This window comes from Zingiber officinale, chromosome 5A (genome assembly GCF_018446385.1).
Source record: "Zingiber officinale cultivar Zhangliang chromosome 5A, Zo_v1.1, whole genome shotgun sequence".
NCBI classification, from domain to species: Eukaryota; Viridiplantae; Streptophyta; class Magnoliopsida; order Zingiberales; family Zingiberaceae; genus Zingiber; species Zingiber officinale.
Genome location: NC_055994.1, coordinates 52,282,463 through 52,302,764, shown reverse-complemented (window position 1 = coordinate 52,302,764; position 20,302 = coordinate 52,282,463). Strand labels below are relative to the sequence as shown.

At 35.2% G+C, this 20,302-nt stretch overlaps 1 protein-coding gene across 1 annotated transcript in view; it reads right to left on the bottom strand.

Annotated features, from left to right (window-relative positions):
• Window positions 1-377: 377 nt before the first annotated feature.
• The window catches only part of LOC121980481 (uncharacterized protein At1g32220, chloroplastic-like), an 86,765-nt gene continuing 66,840 nt past the window's right edge, over window positions 378-20,302 (bottom strand). The window contains exons 5-7 of the mRNA XM_042532546.1: window positions 5,267-5,413; window positions 1,014-1,139; window positions 378-929 (exon numbers count right to left, since the gene is read on the bottom strand). Coding sequence (XP_042388480.1) covers window positions 643-929; window positions 1,014-1,139; window positions 5,267-5,413 — 560 coding nt within the window. The 3' untranslated portion in view covers window positions 378-642. The remainder of the gene's footprint in view (window positions 930-1,013; window positions 1,140-5,266; window positions 5,414-20,302) is intronic.

Sequence of the window (20,302 nt, the reverse complement as noted above, 5' to 3'; positions counted from 1 at the left end):
TGAAGATGAGAAAGATGGTGTCAACAATCCACACATCTTTTCCGGTGCTACGAAGGTGTTTCTTGATCACGATGGCTACCTCGACGACGGCGACCCTTCTCACATGACAATCATAGACTCCTAGACGAAGCTCAACATATGAGAGAGCAAGTCATCAGCCTGCACTGTAAGCGAATTCTTCGGAAAATTAATTTAATAATTTCATAAATAATGAAAAAAATCATTCAATAAAAATTTAAAATTCAATGAAATATAGGAAAAGGCCAACTCAAGATCAGCCCAACCCATCTTTAATTTTTAGATCCGTCTGTCTGTCAGTTGAGTATCGGCAATATATTTTCACAAATTAACAGAACAATATTAAATGATACGCAAACTTTGACAAAGTTTAGTCTCATTTGAATATGGTTAAAGTATGCTAAAGACAGTTTGCAAAAGGTTACTTATAGTAACTGATGACATATAAACTTGATGACAGATAAACAGGTTGAAGGATACAACACTATCAGGTACATATAGTGAAATTTTTTACTAGTTTGTTGGTGATTGTGCTTGATCGCGATAGCTTTGGTACACTGACTTGGAAACACGCAAAGCCTTTAAATCTCTGCACTTTGAACCATATGATCGAGGATCATATTGTCAATTCAGTGACCTCACTTTAGCAGCAGCTTCCTTGATTTGTTCGATTGTGAAAATGCCATAAAAATCATCATCTGTGAGAGAATTAATGGCTGCATAGGCAACATCATCAACACTCACAGGGGGTGCCAAAATTAGATCAGATGCAGGGAGTGAGTTCAAAGGCCTTGTAAAATTCTCAAGAGCAAGCAGTATCCTTTCCAATGGTTCACCTATCAGATTGAGTGGGATCTCATAGCCATCTACCCTTCTCTTTCCATAAATGAAGCCAGGTCTTAGCACAACACCTGGTGAAGCATATGTCGGGAAATTAGAAGTTGGACACGATCATACCATGGTGAACAAATGCAGAAATTAGTGAAGTCAGTAACCTGATCTTGGGTATTTGGAGAGGACCTCAGATTCTGCTTTTCTCTTTCCAGTGAAATACCCAGAAGAAAGGAGGAATGAAGGAAGATTGTAGTCATGGACAGATATCAATACAAACTTGGAGACCCCTACATTTGAATGTATAAGGAATTTAACAGAACCAAATAATATACAGCATTTTTACAATTGCACAGAAACGTAGAATGTCCCAAACTAGAACACTCATACATTCCCTAGCCAACTTAAATTAAACTTACAACAAACAAAAAAACTGAAAGATATTTTGTTCAACAAAAGATAGTTTACAACACAGGGGTAAGGATTTAGACCTTCGTGAATATAGATAAACAAAATAAAAACAAAGGAAAAATATTTTGACCTATCTGATATTTAGTTCAAAGAATTATGCTTGCATTAGTTTAGAAGCTTTGAGATGGAACTCCAATACATTAGCAGGACAATTTATATAGTTTCAAGGCAATTGCCATGGGTTCTCCATTATTAGACCAGTTCACTGGGTTCATCAAGAAATAGGGCATGATTTCTAGTAAATGATCACTTCTGAGTTTCTAGGAAATTTCTGACGGAACATGTTTATAGAAAGAGTCAATAACCTATAAGCTTTTACTTCATGAGTGCAATTGTCTTTCAAAATCTGGCGCCACATGTTCTTCATGATGATCTTTCTAAACTGTACCTATCATGTGTTCTTTTTCTGCATATATTGTGAAAATCACCACTTTTGCTGCTTTTGACTTCATTGTTCAATAATACCCTTTCAACTGCTAAACTAATCACCATCTAAGTTCATCTAAGAAAATCCTATACTATCAGATAAGCCTTTGAGCTAAACTCCATATTGGGATGAGAGTAAGTTTTTACAACTTAGACAGTTGACTTGACTAAGAACTAACAGGGTTTGCAAAGTTTGTCAAACAAGTACTTGATTAGAGTCAACTAAGTTGTGCATAATTACCCTATCAAATTTGGCTTCTTAAGCCATATTCATAATTATCACTATTTAATCTTTATTTACAGTTTTTTATATAATTTAAATATTCTATATTTACTTGTTAATATTTCAAAAAATTGAATATTAGAGTCAACTGAGTTGTGCATAATTACCCTATCAAATTGCTTCTTAAGCCATATTCATAATTATCACTACTTAATCTTTATTTACAGTTTTTTTATATAATTTAAATATTCTATATTTACTTGTTAATATTTCAAAAAATTGAATATTGGTCGACTAGATTACAGGACTTAGCCCACTACATTGGCATCTTGTTCAATTCTTGAGAAGAAATCAAGTAATTCTGAAATAATCTAAATTGGTCGACCAAAAGTCAAAGTCAACAAAGACGAACAATCAAAGGTATGTCACACAAATTGGTAGACCACATAAATAGTACTGATCAACCACAGGCTGGATCAGCAGATGATATGGACCAAAGACAGACAGTGATAAGGATCACAACTCAAAGTCAACCATATGAATAGTATTGATCGACCTTATGCCCAGTCAACACAAAGCAAGGACATAAAGTTTAATCAATGAAGCCTATCCAATTTAGTCGATGAGAATGTACAAGATTATCAGATGACAATTGACAGCTAAACCAGTTGAAGCAACGTACGTAATAGCTGATCTAGTTGACCAAATGAGTTAGACAACTAGAACCACAAAGTCGACAACTATTGCTTCGGATAACAACTGAATATCTTAGTTTGGTCGACCAGGATGGACGAGTTAGTCAATTAGAGCTTGCCAAATTGAGACTATAACTAGAGGATTGTGTTGTACGTTCAGAACATCCAAGAAATCTAAACTAAGAATCACTCAGAAAAACTTAGAAGCAATTCTTCCATCCAGAAGTTCGCTACAGGCAGCTCAGATATTCAATAACTTGGTATTTTTATTTTAGTTATTTATTTAATAGATGTTATATTATTTGTTTGTTGGATTGTGTTTTAGGCTTTCTGCATTTGACTTTTAAATATTTTTAAAAGCTAGTATTTTGTAAAAAGGCTTTTCCACCTTTAAAAGGTTTTTAAAAAGGAGAATATATAATGGGATTTTAATGAGTGAGGAATCATTCGTCGTAAAGTAGGAACTTAGGAATTAGCGAACCATGTTAAATCATTATCTTTCTTATTGCTCTTAGCATTAACTCTTTATTGATCTTGAAAAAACAAAAGTCTATTCCCCTGCATATCTGACAAACTTTTAAAATAACACTTGATTTCTAAAAGTGTTATCCCCCTTCTAGAACTCATCGCTAATAGTGTCACATAGTATTATTTACAACTACTCCAACTAACAAGTGATGAGCCAAGGAATTGGTATCTTCCACTTGTGTTTTTTCAACTTGCAACCCACATAGTCGGAATATATAAGGATTCTTTTAACAGATACTAGAAGTGATTGCTTAGGGTTTGATTAAATCTAGCACATAAAGTAACAACAAAAAGAATATCTAGACGACTTTCTGTAAGATAAAGTAGACTGTCAAATAAAGTACAAAAATACTTAAGAGTCAACCTTTTTACCTTCACGATTATTATCAAAGTTGAGATTTGTTCCCATCAAAGTTCTCCATCCTAAATTTTTGAATAATTTCATTTGCATACCTTGCCCGATGTACTTGGATATCCTCCTTGATTTGCTTGATTCGAAGTCCCAAAAAGAAATTTAGTTTTTTTATAAACTCATTTCAAATTCACTCTCCACGAGAGTGATGAATTCATTTAAAAATTCTTTGTTAGTAGATCCAAAAATTATGTGATTAACTAAAACTTGAGAAATAAAAATATCATTTTTATTAGTTTTTAAAAATAATATGAGATCAACTTACCACATTTAAAATTTTTCAATATAAGAAAAGTAGAAAAGTGTTCATACCAAACCCTGGGAGCTTTGCTTTAAACCATACAGCTACCATCGCCAAGGGTGTAATCTCTCACATATTACATGTCAAGAATTTATCTCATTGACTTTATCAATATTTAGTCTCTTATCATATTTGGCCAACTAGGACTTCATCTGTAATCTAGAGGTCCATCTTTACCTATCAAGACTTCCTTTAAACGTCTAACATTCGGTCTTCCATGACATATTAGCACTTCCATTTAGGAGTGAGCAAAAATTCAGTTAAACCGAACAAACCGATCGAATTTTAAAATTCAGTTCAATTTATTCGGAAATTCAATTTTTTTTCTAAAATAAATCGGTTAATTCGGTTCGATTTTGATTTTCAAATTTCTTATTAAGTTAAACCGAATAGACCGAATTTTTAGACCAAACCGAATTTTTAACCCTGTTTGTTATGACCAAAACCAAATTTTATTTTAAAAAACCCCGACTTTTATTAAAAAAACAAATTTTTAAACAAATTAGGTTAATTCAGTTAATTCGGTCGAAAACCGAATTAACTGATATTTTATCAGTTCGGTTTCGATTTTTTTTAAAATTCAATTGGTTTGGTTTGGTTTGTTCGAAAAAAAATCGATTTGGTTCGATTATTTCAGTTCAATTTTAACCAAATACTCACCCCTACTTCCATTACTAACATCAGTTGGATTTCTCCATTGTCAAATGTCTAGTCTTTCGACTTCCCATCGATCAAATGTCCAATCAAGTTTGACCTACTTGGACTTTTCTATTACACTTGCAATAATTGTGTCAGCACCTGCATTCATGACACACATCTTAGTCCAAATCAAGTCTAACTTTAAATCTTTACCAACCACATCAAAATCAAAACACGATGAAAAAGCTTGGTCACTTGGCGCCGGATTGCACCAACAAAGATCATGTTAGCTTGATATGTTTTGTTCTTTTTCAAACTATCATCAAGAGTATTAAATTTGACTAGTTCATGGAATAAGAAATATCATGTTCACAGTTTTATGTGGATAACTTGTCATGGCATTCTTGTAAGAGTATTGACCTGCTTTTATAACAGAAGTAATCGAATATTCTCATTACTACAGATGGTTAGCATTTTCAGAAGAATTGATTGCTTCATGAAAAAAAGGGTTGAAACAGAACATAAATCTAGAGACCAGGAGGAAAATATCAAAAATTCAAAAGGCAGTTTAAATAGCCATACACAAGGAAATGTGCATAGGGAGGCTGAGGAAAATTAAAATGACAATTAATACATATATAAGACACTGAACAAGAACGGTTCAAAGAACAAGGAAAATACACAGTTGAAAATTTTACCACACTTGATTCTAGATTACTCACCAAAATCCTTTGCGGCACCTACTGCTAGGATATTAGCTTCCCCATTTATCCTCTTCATCTGTTCCTCATTTCCAAATCCTCCAAGGGTTGATACTACTGCAGTTGCCCCAACCAACACCTCATCCCACATTAGGTAGAAAACATCTCCTGCATGAATCAGATATACATTTTACTGAATTTTCTCAGACATATATTAAATGAATTCCTTGTTTTAAAGCCTCTTTACAATCAATACAGGCTCATTAAAGGAAGCAAAGTCTAATAAAAGGCAAAGCTTCTTACGGGACTCAAAAGTTGTAAAACATGTTATGATCCCGACCATCATGATTCAAAATTTTATGCATACTTACAGTAATTAATGAATAAAAATATAGTCCAGATTTAATATATATTCCATGTGGTTAGGCTTAAAACTGAATTTAGGAACAATTAAGGGTTGAGTTCTAGTAAAAACATTGGGCAATTGAAGAATTAAATCCATTGGTTTGGGCTTAATCTTGGGATTTCAGCTTATAGGCTCAGACCCATTACTCTTATTGGATATTGGACTGTCCAATATGTTAATGCGTTTAACCAGTAAATCATAGAATGTTTAAAAAAAAAAAGGTCACAGACCAATTACCCTCATTAGATATTGGATACCCAATGGTTTAACATGTTTAACCAACCAACTTAAGATAAAATAAAATAGATCCAGACAGAAAAGGGGGTTGCATGTCCACTGGCTGACTCCTGTGGCATCGGCAATATGACACCAGTGATTTGTTCATCAGAGGCCTATACCCACTACTGAGCCACAGCCTCCCACAGTAGTCCCCTTCTTGCCACCAAAAAACTCATCCATTTTCAACCCCTCCTTGTGACTACCACAACTGAAGACGGATTCCTGATCTGGTTGCATCGGCAGTCTCATGACCTAGCCACACCACAACCTCCTTATCAACCCACTCATCTCGCTACCTAAGCCTCTCTTGTCCACCTACCATCAATTGAATGTCAAAACCAAGCTTTGAGATAGAAAGTTCTAGCTCTAATATTTATTGCAAACAACTGAGTCTTGCTTATGACACAATCACCTCTCGGCCCCAACCACATCTCCTCTGGTGACCAAGTCATAAGGGCTTAGTTTGCTTTAGCAACTGAGTTACTGAGCCCTCTCTTGGGAGGGTGAATAGCGCTCGTGGCTTTCACGTTCGTTTGAAAACATTCGAGTAAAATACAGCGAAATAAGAAAGACAAGGTAGAAAGAAAGCAATCACGAACACCAAAAATTACTTGGTTTGGAGTCTGTGACGACTCCTACTCCAAAGCTCGCACGTGAGAGTGCTTTCGATGGGCAATCCATTAATCAATCGAAAGTTACAAAGAGATTTACAATTGTAGTACAAGTAACTTTTAAATAAAACAATACCGACGACTTGGAGAAATAGATCTTCAGCGTAGTCGTCGTCAGAGCAGCTTTTGGACATCGAGATGCTTTATCGGAGCAGCGGGCAAGTGCAGAAGTCGTTCTGAATGTTGTTATTGGGCCCCTGGTTGAATGCTTCTTATATAGGATGTTCCGAACACCTGGAATTCCTCCGAGCACCTGGACCACGTGTCACAGCCAATCGATGCGCTCCATGTAGGCTTATGGATGATTTTTCGAGTCCGGGCGCCTAGACCGCCTGGGCGAGGCTGGTCCGAGCGCCCGGACCTCTTCCGGACAAGCTTTTTCAGCCTCCCCCTTTTTTTCTACAAAACAGAGTCAATCCAGGAAAAAAAATAATATATATAAATTTGACAGTCTCTGACTGTTCGGTTCTGACTTTGAGTTTCGTTGAAACTCTAGGTCGAACCAACGCTTACTGTTCCCTATTCGAGGGAATACGTCCTCACCTACTCCTCTCAAGAAACTTTACCTTTTGCTAGATCGGTCCTCCACAACCGTCTGGACTTTCGCTCAGCGTCCGAGACTTCAAGTCTTCATGTTGAACGTCCGCTCCACCCATCTAGACTTCCACCTAGTCTGCGACCACCAGGATTTTCACCTAAAGTCTCCGACTCTAGGATTTCACCTAAAGTGCTCAACCCGCCAAGACTTCACCTTGCCTAACTGCAATTAGGACTTTTCACCACCTAGAGTTACCTCCCTCTAGGGTTTTCCACCTGCCTAGAATCCACTAGGACTTTTGCCTAAGAACACTTAGGACTTTCCTGCAAGTTCATTCAACCTTATTAGACAACAAGTAACCTTAACTTTGGACACTTTCCCATAATCAAAACTTATGTTTGATCGTCTGGTGCTCTCTGCACCAACAATCTCCCCCTTTTTTATTATGATAACCTGGTTCAAAGTTAAGTAAAACATAACAATAATGTAAAGAACTTAAGCATGAGCATAAGTGAAATAATTAAAAGAACTTATCCACAAGCAAAATAATTTTGAAAAAAAGTCTCCCTTATGCTCCCCCTTAATCAAAAGTTATATGTTTAACTTAACTTTATCTTTCTAACATTTAACTTTCTCTCCCCATTTGACTTAATCAAAAAGATACTAAGTTAGAGAGAAAAGTAAGAAAAAAAATACTAACTCTTAATTTCTTTCAAAATTTTAATTTAAAGCCCCCTTTGAATTTATCACTTTAAACAAATTTAACTTAAAAGGAATTTAAAATACTTAGCTTTTTGAAAGATTAAAAAGTTTAATTAAATTCTTAGTTTTAGAAAATATTTCCTTTTTTTAAAAAAAAAATATAACTAAATACTTATCTTAGAAAAATTTTCTTTAAAAAATATAATTAAATACTTAGTTTTATAAAGATTTTCTTAAAAATTTAACTAAATACTTAGCTTTTTCGAAAAACTTGGATAAATCTTAGCTTTAAAAAAAATCCTTGTAAAAATACTTAGCTAAGAAAATGAATACTTAAAAATACTTAACTTTATCAAAACTTAGTTAAGTACTCAACTTTTTTAAAAAGATTTAAAAAACACTTAGTTAAGTACATTAAAAACTTATAAGTACTTTTTCAAAACTTATTTTTTTATATAAAAATATTTGAACTTCCCTTTCCAAATAAAATATTTAAAGTTACTTTTCAAAAATAGTTAAGACTTTTTTTTCAAAAATAATTAAACCAAAAGAAAATAAAAAAATTAACTTAAAGAAAATGCTTTAACTTAAGAGAATATTTAAGTTTGAGAGTAATTAACAAATTTTAACTTTGAGAAAATATTTAATCAAAAATTATATAATTGAACCTAAGTCTTTTCACTGCCCCTTGATTAATGCCAAAAAAAAATTACGAAAATTATTTAATTTTTAGGGTCATAGAGTCCAAACATGAGAGTTCAAAGTAAAAAAAACCTTCAAAACAGATATTTACTTTCCTTAAACAAGTGTCTAACCTTTAGCTATTAGCTGTTCATCATGAGATAAAACTTTTACTTAGTTAGTCAAGTTAAACTAGTATTCCAATTAGATTGAGTAAAGTGGATAACTTAACTTGATCAATTTAACTTGGTATTTATTGCCCAGACTTATGTTAATGCACAAACATAAGCATTCTGAAGTCCAGGCAATACCCTATGTATCTTACTCCATTTTAAGAACTTTTCATACACAAGTAAGGTATTCCTAGTGTGCTTGTGAGATGCTCTGGCTGAAACCTATGGATACATGATTTCTAGGGGGTAAATACCTAGGCTAAGTCCAATCTTTTGAAAATACTAGTTAAAATTGGGAATTTTGAATAAAGTAATTTTTCTTAGAATTTTAAAACCAAACTAATTAAAAAACATAACTTTTTGAAAAAGTAATACTATAAAGAGATGATTTTGATAGTTTTAGTACCAATTCTACTAAGCACATACCTAATTGTCTTCTAAGTACACTGAACTCAAGTTCAGGTAAGGGTTTTGTGAAAATATCAGGTAGGTTTGACTTAGACTCAACATAGTCAAGTACAATGTTACCCTTAGCTACATGATCCCTTGCAAAGTGATATTTGACTTCTATATGTTTAATCCTTGAGTGGTGGATTGGATTTTTAGTTAAATTGATTGAGTTTTTGTTATCAATTGAATTTTTTTATATTTTTATATTCTATTTGATAATCTTTTAAAGTATGCATCATCCATAATAATTGAGATGCACATTCTCCTGTGGCTATGTACTTTGCTTCAGTAGTGGATAAGGCAACACAGTGTTGTTTTCTACTTGACCAGCTTACTAGGCACTGACCTAGAAATTGGTAGCTTCTACTTGTACTTTTTCTATCTAGTTTGCGCCAACATAGTCTGAGTCAAAGCACCCAACTAAGTCAAACGTGCTAGTCTTAGGGTACCAAATATTTATAGTTAGGGTTCCCTTAATGTATCTAAGTATTCTTTTTACATTAGTTAAATGTGATTCTTTTGTACAAGATTGGTACCTAGCACACATACCTACTGCAAACAAAATATCAGGTCGACTTGCAATTAGTTATAGTAAACTTCCTATTGCACTTCTATAATATTTTAAGTGTACTGATTTTCCTTCTAAGTCAAAGTCAATTTCAACATTAGTTGTCATTGGGGTATTTATATTTTTAGAATTTTCTATTTCCAACTTTTTAATTAATTCCTTAGCATATTTGGTTTGAAAAATATAAATTACTTCCTTTGTTTGTTTTATTTGTAAGCCTAAGAAAAAATTAACTTCTACTACTAGGCTCATTTCAAATTCACTTTTCATTAATTTAGTAAATTCTTTTAAAAATTTAGTATTGGTTGAACTAAAAATTATATCATCTACATAAATTTGAGCTATAAGAATATCTTTTTCTAAGATTTTAACAAATAAAGTTTGATCTAGTTTACCTTGGTTAAACCCTATGGATATTAGGTAGGTTAATAGTCGTTCATACCAAGCCCTAAGTGCTTGTTTTAGTCCATATAAGGTTTTCTTTAACCAAAAGACATGGTTTGGGTGGTCTAAATCTTCAAAACCTAGGGTTGATTTACATAAACTTCTTCTTGGATGAACCCATTTAGAAATGTGAATTTTACATCCATTTGGTATATCTTGAATCCTTTATGTGCTGCATAGGCTAGCAGCATCCTGATGAATTTAAGTCTAGCCACGAATGTATAAGTTTCATCATAATCTAACCCTTCTATTTGGCTGAATCCTTTTGCTACTAATCTAGCCTTGTTTCTTACTATTTCGCTCTTATCATCTAATTTATTTCTAAATATCCACTTAGTATCAATTATGGATTTACTTGTGGGTTTAGGTATAAGTTCTCAGACTTGGTTTCCTTTCAAATTAAGCTAGTTTCTCTTGCATTGCAATTATCCAGTCTGGATCCGGTAGAGCTTCTTCTATAGTCTTGGGTTCAATTTTCAAAATTAGAGCTCTTTGACTTGGATTTCTATAAGATGATCGAGTTTAAACTCCTAGAGTTGGATCATCCAAAATTTGATCAGATTGGTGATTTGAACTTGTTCTAGAAGGTCTTATGTTAGGGTCAACAATTGGTTCCTGTGATTCTCTAAGTTTAGGTCTAATTTCATCATCTTCTGTATTTCTTATAATTTGATTATTTTCTTTGATTAAGTCAAGTAGGTTGTTTTCTTCATCAAAAATTACATTCGTTGTTTCTTCAACTTTTAGGATACTTTTGTTATAAAGTCTATAGGTCCTACTAGTTGTAGAGTACCTTAAAAAGATTCCTATTGTTGATTTTGATGTAAATTTGCCTAAATAGTCTTTAATGTTTAGTATGTGGACTTTACACCCAAATATTTTTAGATAATTTAAGTTTATTGTAGTATATTTCATATAGAGTTTTATTTTGAAATTTATTGATTAATATTCTATTTTGAATGTAACAAGCGATATTTATTGCTTCAGCCCAAAATTGATTCCTTAGGTTATATTCGTTTAACATGGTTCTAGCGGCCTTTATAATATTCTATTTTTTCGTTCTACTAAGATCATTTTGTTAAGGGGTTCTAAGACATGAAAATTCATGATTGTATCTATTAGTTTGACAAAATTTGTTAAACCTATGATTGTCAAATTCCTCTACATGGTCACTTCTAATTCTTTTAATTTGGTATCTTTTTCATTTTCTGTTAACTTACAAAAACTCTTAAAGATCTCAAGAATTTCATCTTTGGTTTTTAAAAATTTTACCCAAGTAAATTTTGAGTAATCATCAATTATGACTAAGCAGTATTCATTTCTGCTTAGTGACTTGGCTCCATGTGAATCAAATAGGTCTAAGTGTAGGAGTTTAAGTATTAAGTTAGTTCGATTCAGGTTAGTTGGCTTGTTGGTTGACTTAGTTTGTTTACCTTATTGACAAGCATTACAGATTGTATTTTCTAAATTTTTTAATTTAGGTAGACCTCTAACTGAACTATTTTGACTCATTTTTAAAATGAGTGTGACTCAACCTTCTGTGCCACAACTTAGTTTCCTCTTGTTGTGTCAAAAGACACTTGAGTGAGGAGGTTGGTTAATTGTGTAGATATTCTTATTCCTACTTCCCTTAAGTGTGATTTCAGGATTTTTGACATTTTTAATTAAGCACTCAAAATTTGAAAACGTTACTAAGTATCTAGAATCACAAAGTTGACTTATGCTAAGTAAATTAAAATTCAATTTATCAATTAATAGAACTTTTCTAATAACAAAATCGGAACTCAATTCGATATTACCTGTTCGGATTATCTTAAGTGTTTCGTCGTTGCTGATCGCAACCGACCCTAGTTTTTTGAATTTTAGCTTGGTGAACTTCAATTGATCTCCAATTATATGTTTGGAGCATCCACTATCTAACATCCGGTCTAAATCGTTATGTTCCTACACAGTACAATTTAAAAGGATTGTAAGATAAATTGATTGAGTTCCTACACAGTACAATTCAAGCGGCTGGAACCCCTCCAGGTGCTTGGACCACTGTCCCGGCCAATCGACGCGCTCTATGTAGGCTTATGGATGATTTTTTGAGTCTGGGCGCCTGGACCGGGTCCGAGCGCCGGACTGCCTGGGCGCTTGCCACCTGCCCTGGGCGACGTTGGTCCGGGCGCCCGGACTGCCTGGGCGCTTGCCGCCCGCCCTGGGCGACGTTGGTCCGAGCGCCCGGACCAGCTTTTTCAGCCTCTCCCTTTTTTTTGCAAAACAAAATTAGTTCAGGCAAAAAATAATATATATAATATAAATTTGACAGTCTCTCACTGTCCAGTTCTAGACTTTGAGTTTTACTGAAACTCTAGGTCGAACCGACGCTTCCTGTTCCCTCTTCGGGGGAACACGTCCTCACCTACTCCTCTCAGGAGAGTTTACCTTTTGCAAGATCGGTCCTCCACAACCGTCTGAACTTTTGCTCCGCGTCCGAGACTTCAGGTCTTCATGCTGAACGTCTGCTCCACGACCCGTCCAGACTTCCATTGGTCCGCGACCACCAAGATTTTCACCTAGAGTCCCCGACTTTAGGATTTCGCGCAAAGTGCTCGATCCGCCAAGACTTCACCTTGCCTCACTGCAGTTAGGACTTTCCACCACCTAAAGTTACCTCCTCTATGACCTAGGGCTACCCCCTAGGACCTACGGTTATCTCCCCGTAAGGTTTTTCACCTGTCTAGAATCTACTAGGACTTTTGCCTAAGAATACTTAGGACTTTCCTGCAAACTCATTCAACCTTGTTAGACAACAAGTAACCTTAACTTTGGACCTTTTTCCATAATCAAAACTTAGGTTCAATCGTCTAGTGCTCCCTGGACCAACAATGACAAGATCAATGAATGATGCATAAAACGCCTTGAGTCTTCTCCTTGATTACTTCAAAGCCCACTTCTCATTCCCTCTCCTTTTGGTGGGCAGTACGGAGCAAAGCAAAGGATGACGATAATATTGTAGAGCAGAAATTAAAGGATCACCAACTACAGAAGAAATTATGGACATTTTCCCATTTGACTAGTTCATTTCATGCTTTCTTTAGATATGAGAAACTCAAGTAAAACAAGTTTCTCTTGGAACCTGATTACATAATCTTCTGATGATTTTGTTGAATGGCAGGCATAGTGTAATGCTTCAGGAGGAAACCCAAGTCATTGGCCCACTACCACTCATGCTTTTGATGGCATAATGAGCACTACATTACGGGTGTATTTAGTTTAGTTATCATGTATAACTTTGGTTATATGATTACCTGATAATCATATAACTAAGATTATTGGGAATAAAATATAACTAAAATGAAATTTTCGCTATAAAAATTTTAGGGGTATTTTTGTCTCAGAGTATAAATATCGGAGAATATTTTTCCCAAAAAAAATTCATTGACACTAAAATTAAGAAAAATCTCATTTTCTGAGGTTTTCCGATTCTGGATTGCATGCCCCTTTTGCTGACGTATCGGGCATGAAACTTTTTGTTGATCGTCGACCTAAATCAAACAAACTTTTTGTTGATAACCTTGATGGATAATCAAAGTTATCAAGGATAATCCCTAATCAAACATTCCCTAATTGATATAGCTTTATAGACTTCTTGTACACACTAGTTGTTATGTATGACTAGTTGTCGTATGTGTATAACCTTGCATATTAATTGTTATTTTGCTCATCATATTTGTAGCATTTAGTACATTTGTACTAGATTTCCACCTGGCTTTTAGTTTCATAAGGAACTGATATAAATGATTAGGATTTGTTTAGATAAGTCAGTACAAGGACAAACCAAAAAAATGTTAAAAAGTGATCAATTTTGTTAAATAAGCATTTTCAGCCACCATTTTTTCAATGGTGTCATCTTGTGCTTTTTGTTCTCTCTTTTGTTCTTGTAGTAGTATGTAAATAAGATTGTAAATCTAATTGTGGGCAAGTATTTGTAATTATGATTTAAATGCTTTGTACATGAGCATTATAATTGTAAAGAAAAATTATACATTGAAAATATAGGGGAGACTCTAAAATTCTTTTAAAATTTTAGTAGTTTTTTTAAATTGCTGTGGCTCGAGGGGCAACATTTTTAGTCGAGTAAAAAAAAAGAAAGTCCATGTCAAGGCATGACACACAAATAACTCCTATTAACTTGAAGTCGGTCTCAAATATAAGCAAATTTGCATATTGAGGAATAGAAATATTTAAATGTTTAGTGGGAAAATTTCCAAGTAATTCCTTTATTTTATGCAGCTTGCCAAAGATGTTGGACAAAGAGAGAGAAGAGATGGAATGAGATAGGGGGATTTCATATGCATTCTATCCCATAAATAAAAGAAGTTGCAACTTAATATAATATATAATTCTATTCATGACAAATAAATTCTGTCATGGTCCATTCTAATCCCACGTAAAGAAAGAGGGTTAAGTTAAATTATCAATTAATATTAAATAAAGACAAATATTATGTATAAATCAATCAATTTAATGAAGCAAAAAAATTATTTTGCTCACCCCAAGTGTCCCTCATCGTCGACCTCACAACAAGATGAAGGGAGATTAATCAGGTACCAAGCAGCCTCTTAGGTGGAAGGGCATTTAATTCTCAAAGGAATGAACGCTGCGAGGATCGTACCTTACTTAATGAAGCATCTCTGTCACCTTAATATCAACTCGGCTACACATGAATGCAACATGTTGACAAAAAAATGTCACATGAATGCAACATGTTGACAAAAAAATATTATAATTTCATGAGAACTTAGGTGAAATGCTAAATATACAAGAATTCTCACATCCTATATTGGATAACAATAAATATTATAGGGATATGCATTATCTTACATATGCAACAGGGAAGGTAGGAACATTCGCTACAAAGCAATGGAGCTAGTAGATATTCTTGGTACTAAATCGTGTCTGTCGACATAAATTAAATTTACTATTTTGCCCGCCAACCAACATTGTGTTATATTTGAGAGATGTCCTAAGGCAATCAACTTATAGTTTATACTATTTATTTTGATAAATATAGATTCACTATTTGAGTACACTTTACTTATATATTTGAATGGTCTTAAACTCATTTACTGAATGTTCGCAATATGATTCATAGCATAAGAGAACTTGTGATTGGATCACAACTAGTGAGAGTCTCTACATGTGTAATTATGAAAGTATTGAAACATTTCCTAGTGAGTAAAATTTCCTAAGTAGCTGTTGTTAGTTAGAGCCCTAGAGCCAATCATTTGATGATTGTTGTATGGACTCATTGTATCATATTCTTGTATATAAATAAAGGCATTTGTTTTGGTTATTATACTTACTTGTATTGGTGCCAAATAACTAAGTATAATAGCGTCCTTGAGTAGAAGGTTCTTACCTATATCAATCGATTGGTTGAATCGATAATGAGATGATATAGGGAACACTACTCTTAATCATTCCTAGTCGAGTATTAGCATTCAGGGACAATGTTAAATGCGACGAGACTAGCATGTAGGTCAACTCGATGACTCGATCTCACAAGTCATGGATATAGAGATATCAAGTTGACACATGAGTATGCATTGGAGAATTTATACTGAATGACCCGCCATGAGAAAGTATCATGGATCGTTATATGAGTGTCATATACTTTCTCATGTGAATATTAGTATGACTATTAGTCCTTGGACCTGAAGTCACCATGGTTCCCTACATAAGAAGTTACATACTTTGACTTCGTCAAACGTCACCCGTAACTGGATGGACTATAAAGACGATTACTGGGTATGTAACAAATTATGCGGAGGGATGTGAGTGATGTAGATGGGATCTATCCCTCCTATATGACGGGAGAGACATCGATATTCTTGATAGAGTGAGACCACTAAGTGCATGGCCATGTCCAAATGAGTCAATATGAGATGTTGAGCTATTTGATTGAGTGAGTTTACTTGGCATTCAAGATTTAGATTGATTAGAGGATGACACAGTCTATGCCTCACATTGATCAATCTAGATGTCAAGGATAGAAGGGCACTTGTCATATATTGTGAAGAGTCACAACTAGTAGTCACAAGGTGATGTTGGATCTCAACATTCTTATAACTTGGGTAGTAATGATGTGTTGCTAGATACCGCTCATTACTTATGCTTCTAAATGGGTTTAGGAGCATTGTCAACGTTATAAGAACCTATAGGATCACACACAAAGGGAAATTAGATGAAGATTAGGTTCATTTGATGAACCTAAACAATTAGGTTCATGTGATGAACCAAATTAGATTAAGAGTAATCCAAATTGAGCTAATTGAGTTGGACTCAATTTGGTTCATGTGTTAAGTGAGTCTAATTTGGACTTAGACTCATTTAATTAATTTAATTCAATGAATAGAGATTCATTAAATTAAAATTGACTTGAACCAATGGTTAGATTTGATCAACCATGGGAGAGAAATGGTCAAGTTTGATTTACTTAAGAGGAAGATGAAGAGTCAAGTTTGACTTGACTATTTGCCACCTCATTGGTGAGTTGGCATTAAGTGGGTCAATGATGATGCTCCACATCATCATGGTTACTTAAGTGGGATGTCACCTCATGGGAGTTACCAAGAGTTGACTCTTGGCATCCCATGGAGGTTACAAACCACCTAAGGTGGCCGGCCACTTTCATTCAAGGGGTAAGTTTCATTTTGTTTTGAAACCTCCTTCTTCCTCAAGCTCTCATCTTCTCTCCCTCTCCTCCACCATTACTGATCTTCTAAGGTTGCTGGCACATCCTTAGAGGTTCTCTCCATCGAGTTGTTCGTGTGGATACACATAGAGGAGTATCTACTATGATACTCTCGAGATCCGGCGAACCTAGGACGAGCGGGATTACACGAAGGGCTTCGCATCAAAGGTAAAACTCTTATCTTGTAGATCTAAAGTAGATCTAGGTTAGTAAACTCGTACGTGAAAGTTTTTACGAATTTTTATTTCTTCGCACGGATCCGTGGCATGGGACTTTCGGGGTTTCCGCAACGCAAAAAGCGATTTTTGCGGTCCAAAAAATCCAACAGTGGTATCAGAGCCACGTGCAAAGCGCGTACGAGTTTATTTTGCGTTTTTATGAAAAACTTTTAGTTCTGTAACATTATGTAAATTTACTGTTTTTATAGATTTTATGGGTATTTTTCTCGTAGAAGCGAAGCATAAGTGTTTAGACACTTGTAGGCTTCGATTACCGAGAAGATATTTCCGAAACGGCAAGGTTTCGCCCCAAATCGTTTTGGGACAGCGGACTAAGGCGCTGTAGGATCGCTTAGGAACACTCACGATGGTTATATCGCGGGTAGGGGCGCTGCCCCTGACCCCGCAAGGGGCTTCGTTCCGCGATTGCACCCGAAAATCGCTAAACGGGTCCGTCAGGAATTTTTACTCATAAAAATTATAAAAATTGTAAGAAAAATTACAGAAATTTATAGAAATTACATAATTTAGAATTATGTATTATTTTGTGATGGTCATGGCCCAAAAGACCCAATTTGATTGGATATTGTGTGTTGTAATTCACAATACGGTCTGCGTGTCGTCATGTGATTGTGCGTGTTGTATATTTGATACGCGACCTGCCCGTCGTGCCTTTCTATTTATTTATTCTTGTTGTAAATAGTTTAGACTCGAATGTAACTCGAGTTTCAAAATTGTAATGTACAAAATTGGAGCGGTGAAAGGTCCACTCGAGACGGAGTTACGAGGAGGGCGCGAGCAACACAAGGTGGTCAAAGGAAGGAGCTTGAGAAGCTGTTGACCTTAGGTTGACCATCCGATCTTCTCATTGACTTGAGAAGATCGTAGTAGGTCATGACTAATCACAAAACATTTAATTAATTGCTTGTGTGTGTATATGTGATGCATGCTAGAATAAGTAATTAATTAGCGCCTTAACGATTCGATTCGATCAATCGCGTATATGATACACCTCGACGATTAGATTAGATCTAAATCGCGTACATGATGCGCTCTAACGATTAGATCAGATCTAAATCGAGTATATGATACACCTCGTCGATTAGATTAGATCTCAATCGCGACAACTCGTAATGCCTACCATGCCATGATACCTATCACTACCTCGATCACATGTAGTTGTTGAATTTGCTAAAACAGAGCAACACATATTATCTTGGTAGGGTACGGAGGGACAATCTTGGTCCCGCCTATTAACGCATGGGTGAGTAAAACTCAATTAGATTGAGTACAACTAGTTAAATCAAGTTTAACTGTAGGCATTTATCCAATAGTTGGAAGATAGGACAAAATCACGTTTATATTAACTCTTGGGCGTATTAGCCAAAGCTAACTCGAGTTTTAATATAAATGCGGATCTTGATCCTATAAACAAGAGTTGCATAGAGATGTAATTGGTAATTAGTTACCTACCGATCATATTAAGTCTTAGGCGATTTAGCCAAAGCTAACTCAAGGCATAGTATGATGTGGGTCTTGTCCCACAAAAATTATAGCTGATTGGTTAGAATCTAATAAGTGTGGTTTGACCACATCACTGACTTGATTCTGCAAAAATTCTATAATTCAGTGGGAGCATCATTTAGTTAAATGCCTAATTAAATGATAAAAGGAATATGATATTTACTTTCTGCTTTAATTTCTGTTGTAGATTGTCATGACGTCAAATACAAACTCTTTCTCCCTGCGTTCTGTCCTTAAGAAGGACAAGCTCAACGGAGCTAATTTCCTGGACTGGTACGGGAATCTGAGAATTATTCTCACATAGGAACGTAAACTGTACGTTCTGGAGCAGCCCATTCCGGAGGCACCTCCTTCCACTGCCACGCGAGCTGACCGAGATGCTTACAAGAAGCATCAAGATGATGCATTAGATGTGTCATGTCTCATGCTCGCAACCATGAACTCTGAGCTTCAGAAGCAACACGAGTTGATGTGTGCTTATGATATGGTTGAACATCTTCGCCAACTGTATCAAGAACAAGCAGGGCACTGGAAGAGGAACTGCACAGGATACCTGGAAGATCTTAAGAAGAAGAGAAATAAGATTTATACTTCAGGTATAAATGTTATAGAAGTCAACCTCTCTATTTCTTCATCGTGGGTATTAGATACCGGATGTGCTTCTCACATTTGTACTAATGTACAAGCGCTGAGAAATAGCAGAGCATTGATGAAGGGCGAGATAGACCTACGAGTAGGCAATGGAGCACGGGTTACTGCTGTTGCTGTAGAAACTTACTATCTATCTCTACCCTCTGGGCTTGTACTAGAATTAGATGAATGTTGTTATGTGTCTGCCTTGACTAAGAACATTAGATCAGTTTCTTGTTTGGACAAGAAAGAGTTTTCATTTATAATAAAGAACAAATGTTGTTCAGTTTATTTAAATGATATGTTCTATTGTAGTGCACTTCTGATAAACGGACTCTATATTCTAGACCTTGAAAACCCTATCTATAACATAAGCACCAAGAGGTTCAAGTCAAATGACTTGAACCAAACCTATATCTGGCACTGTCGCTTAAGTCATATAAATGACAAACGCTTATCCCAGCTCCATAAAGATGGTTTGCTGGACTCATTTGATTTTGAATCATATGAGACATGCGAGTCATGCCTTCTAGGTAAGATGACCAAGACTCCCTTTAGTGGACACAATGAGAGAGCGACTGACTTGTTAGGTCTTATGCATAGTGATGTATGTGGCTCTTTCAATGTCGCTGCTAGAGGTGGTTATAGATACTTCATTACATTTACTGATGACTTCAGTAGATATGGTTATGTGTACTTAATGACACATAAGTCTGAATCCTTTGAAAAGTTCAAAGAATTCAAGAATGAAGTACAAAACCAGCTTGGCAAGAGTATTAAGATACTTCGATCAGATCGAGATGGGGAATACCTTAGCCATGAGTTTCGTGACTATCTAGCTGAGTGTGGGATTCTATACCAACTCACTCCTCCTGTGAACACCACAGTGGAATGGTGTATCTGAAAGAAGGAATCGTACCCTATTAGATATGGTACGGTCTATGATGAGTCACACAGATCTTCCTACATTCCTTTGAGGCTATGCTCTAGACACGGCAGCCTTTATACTCAACCGAGTTCAATCCAAGGCT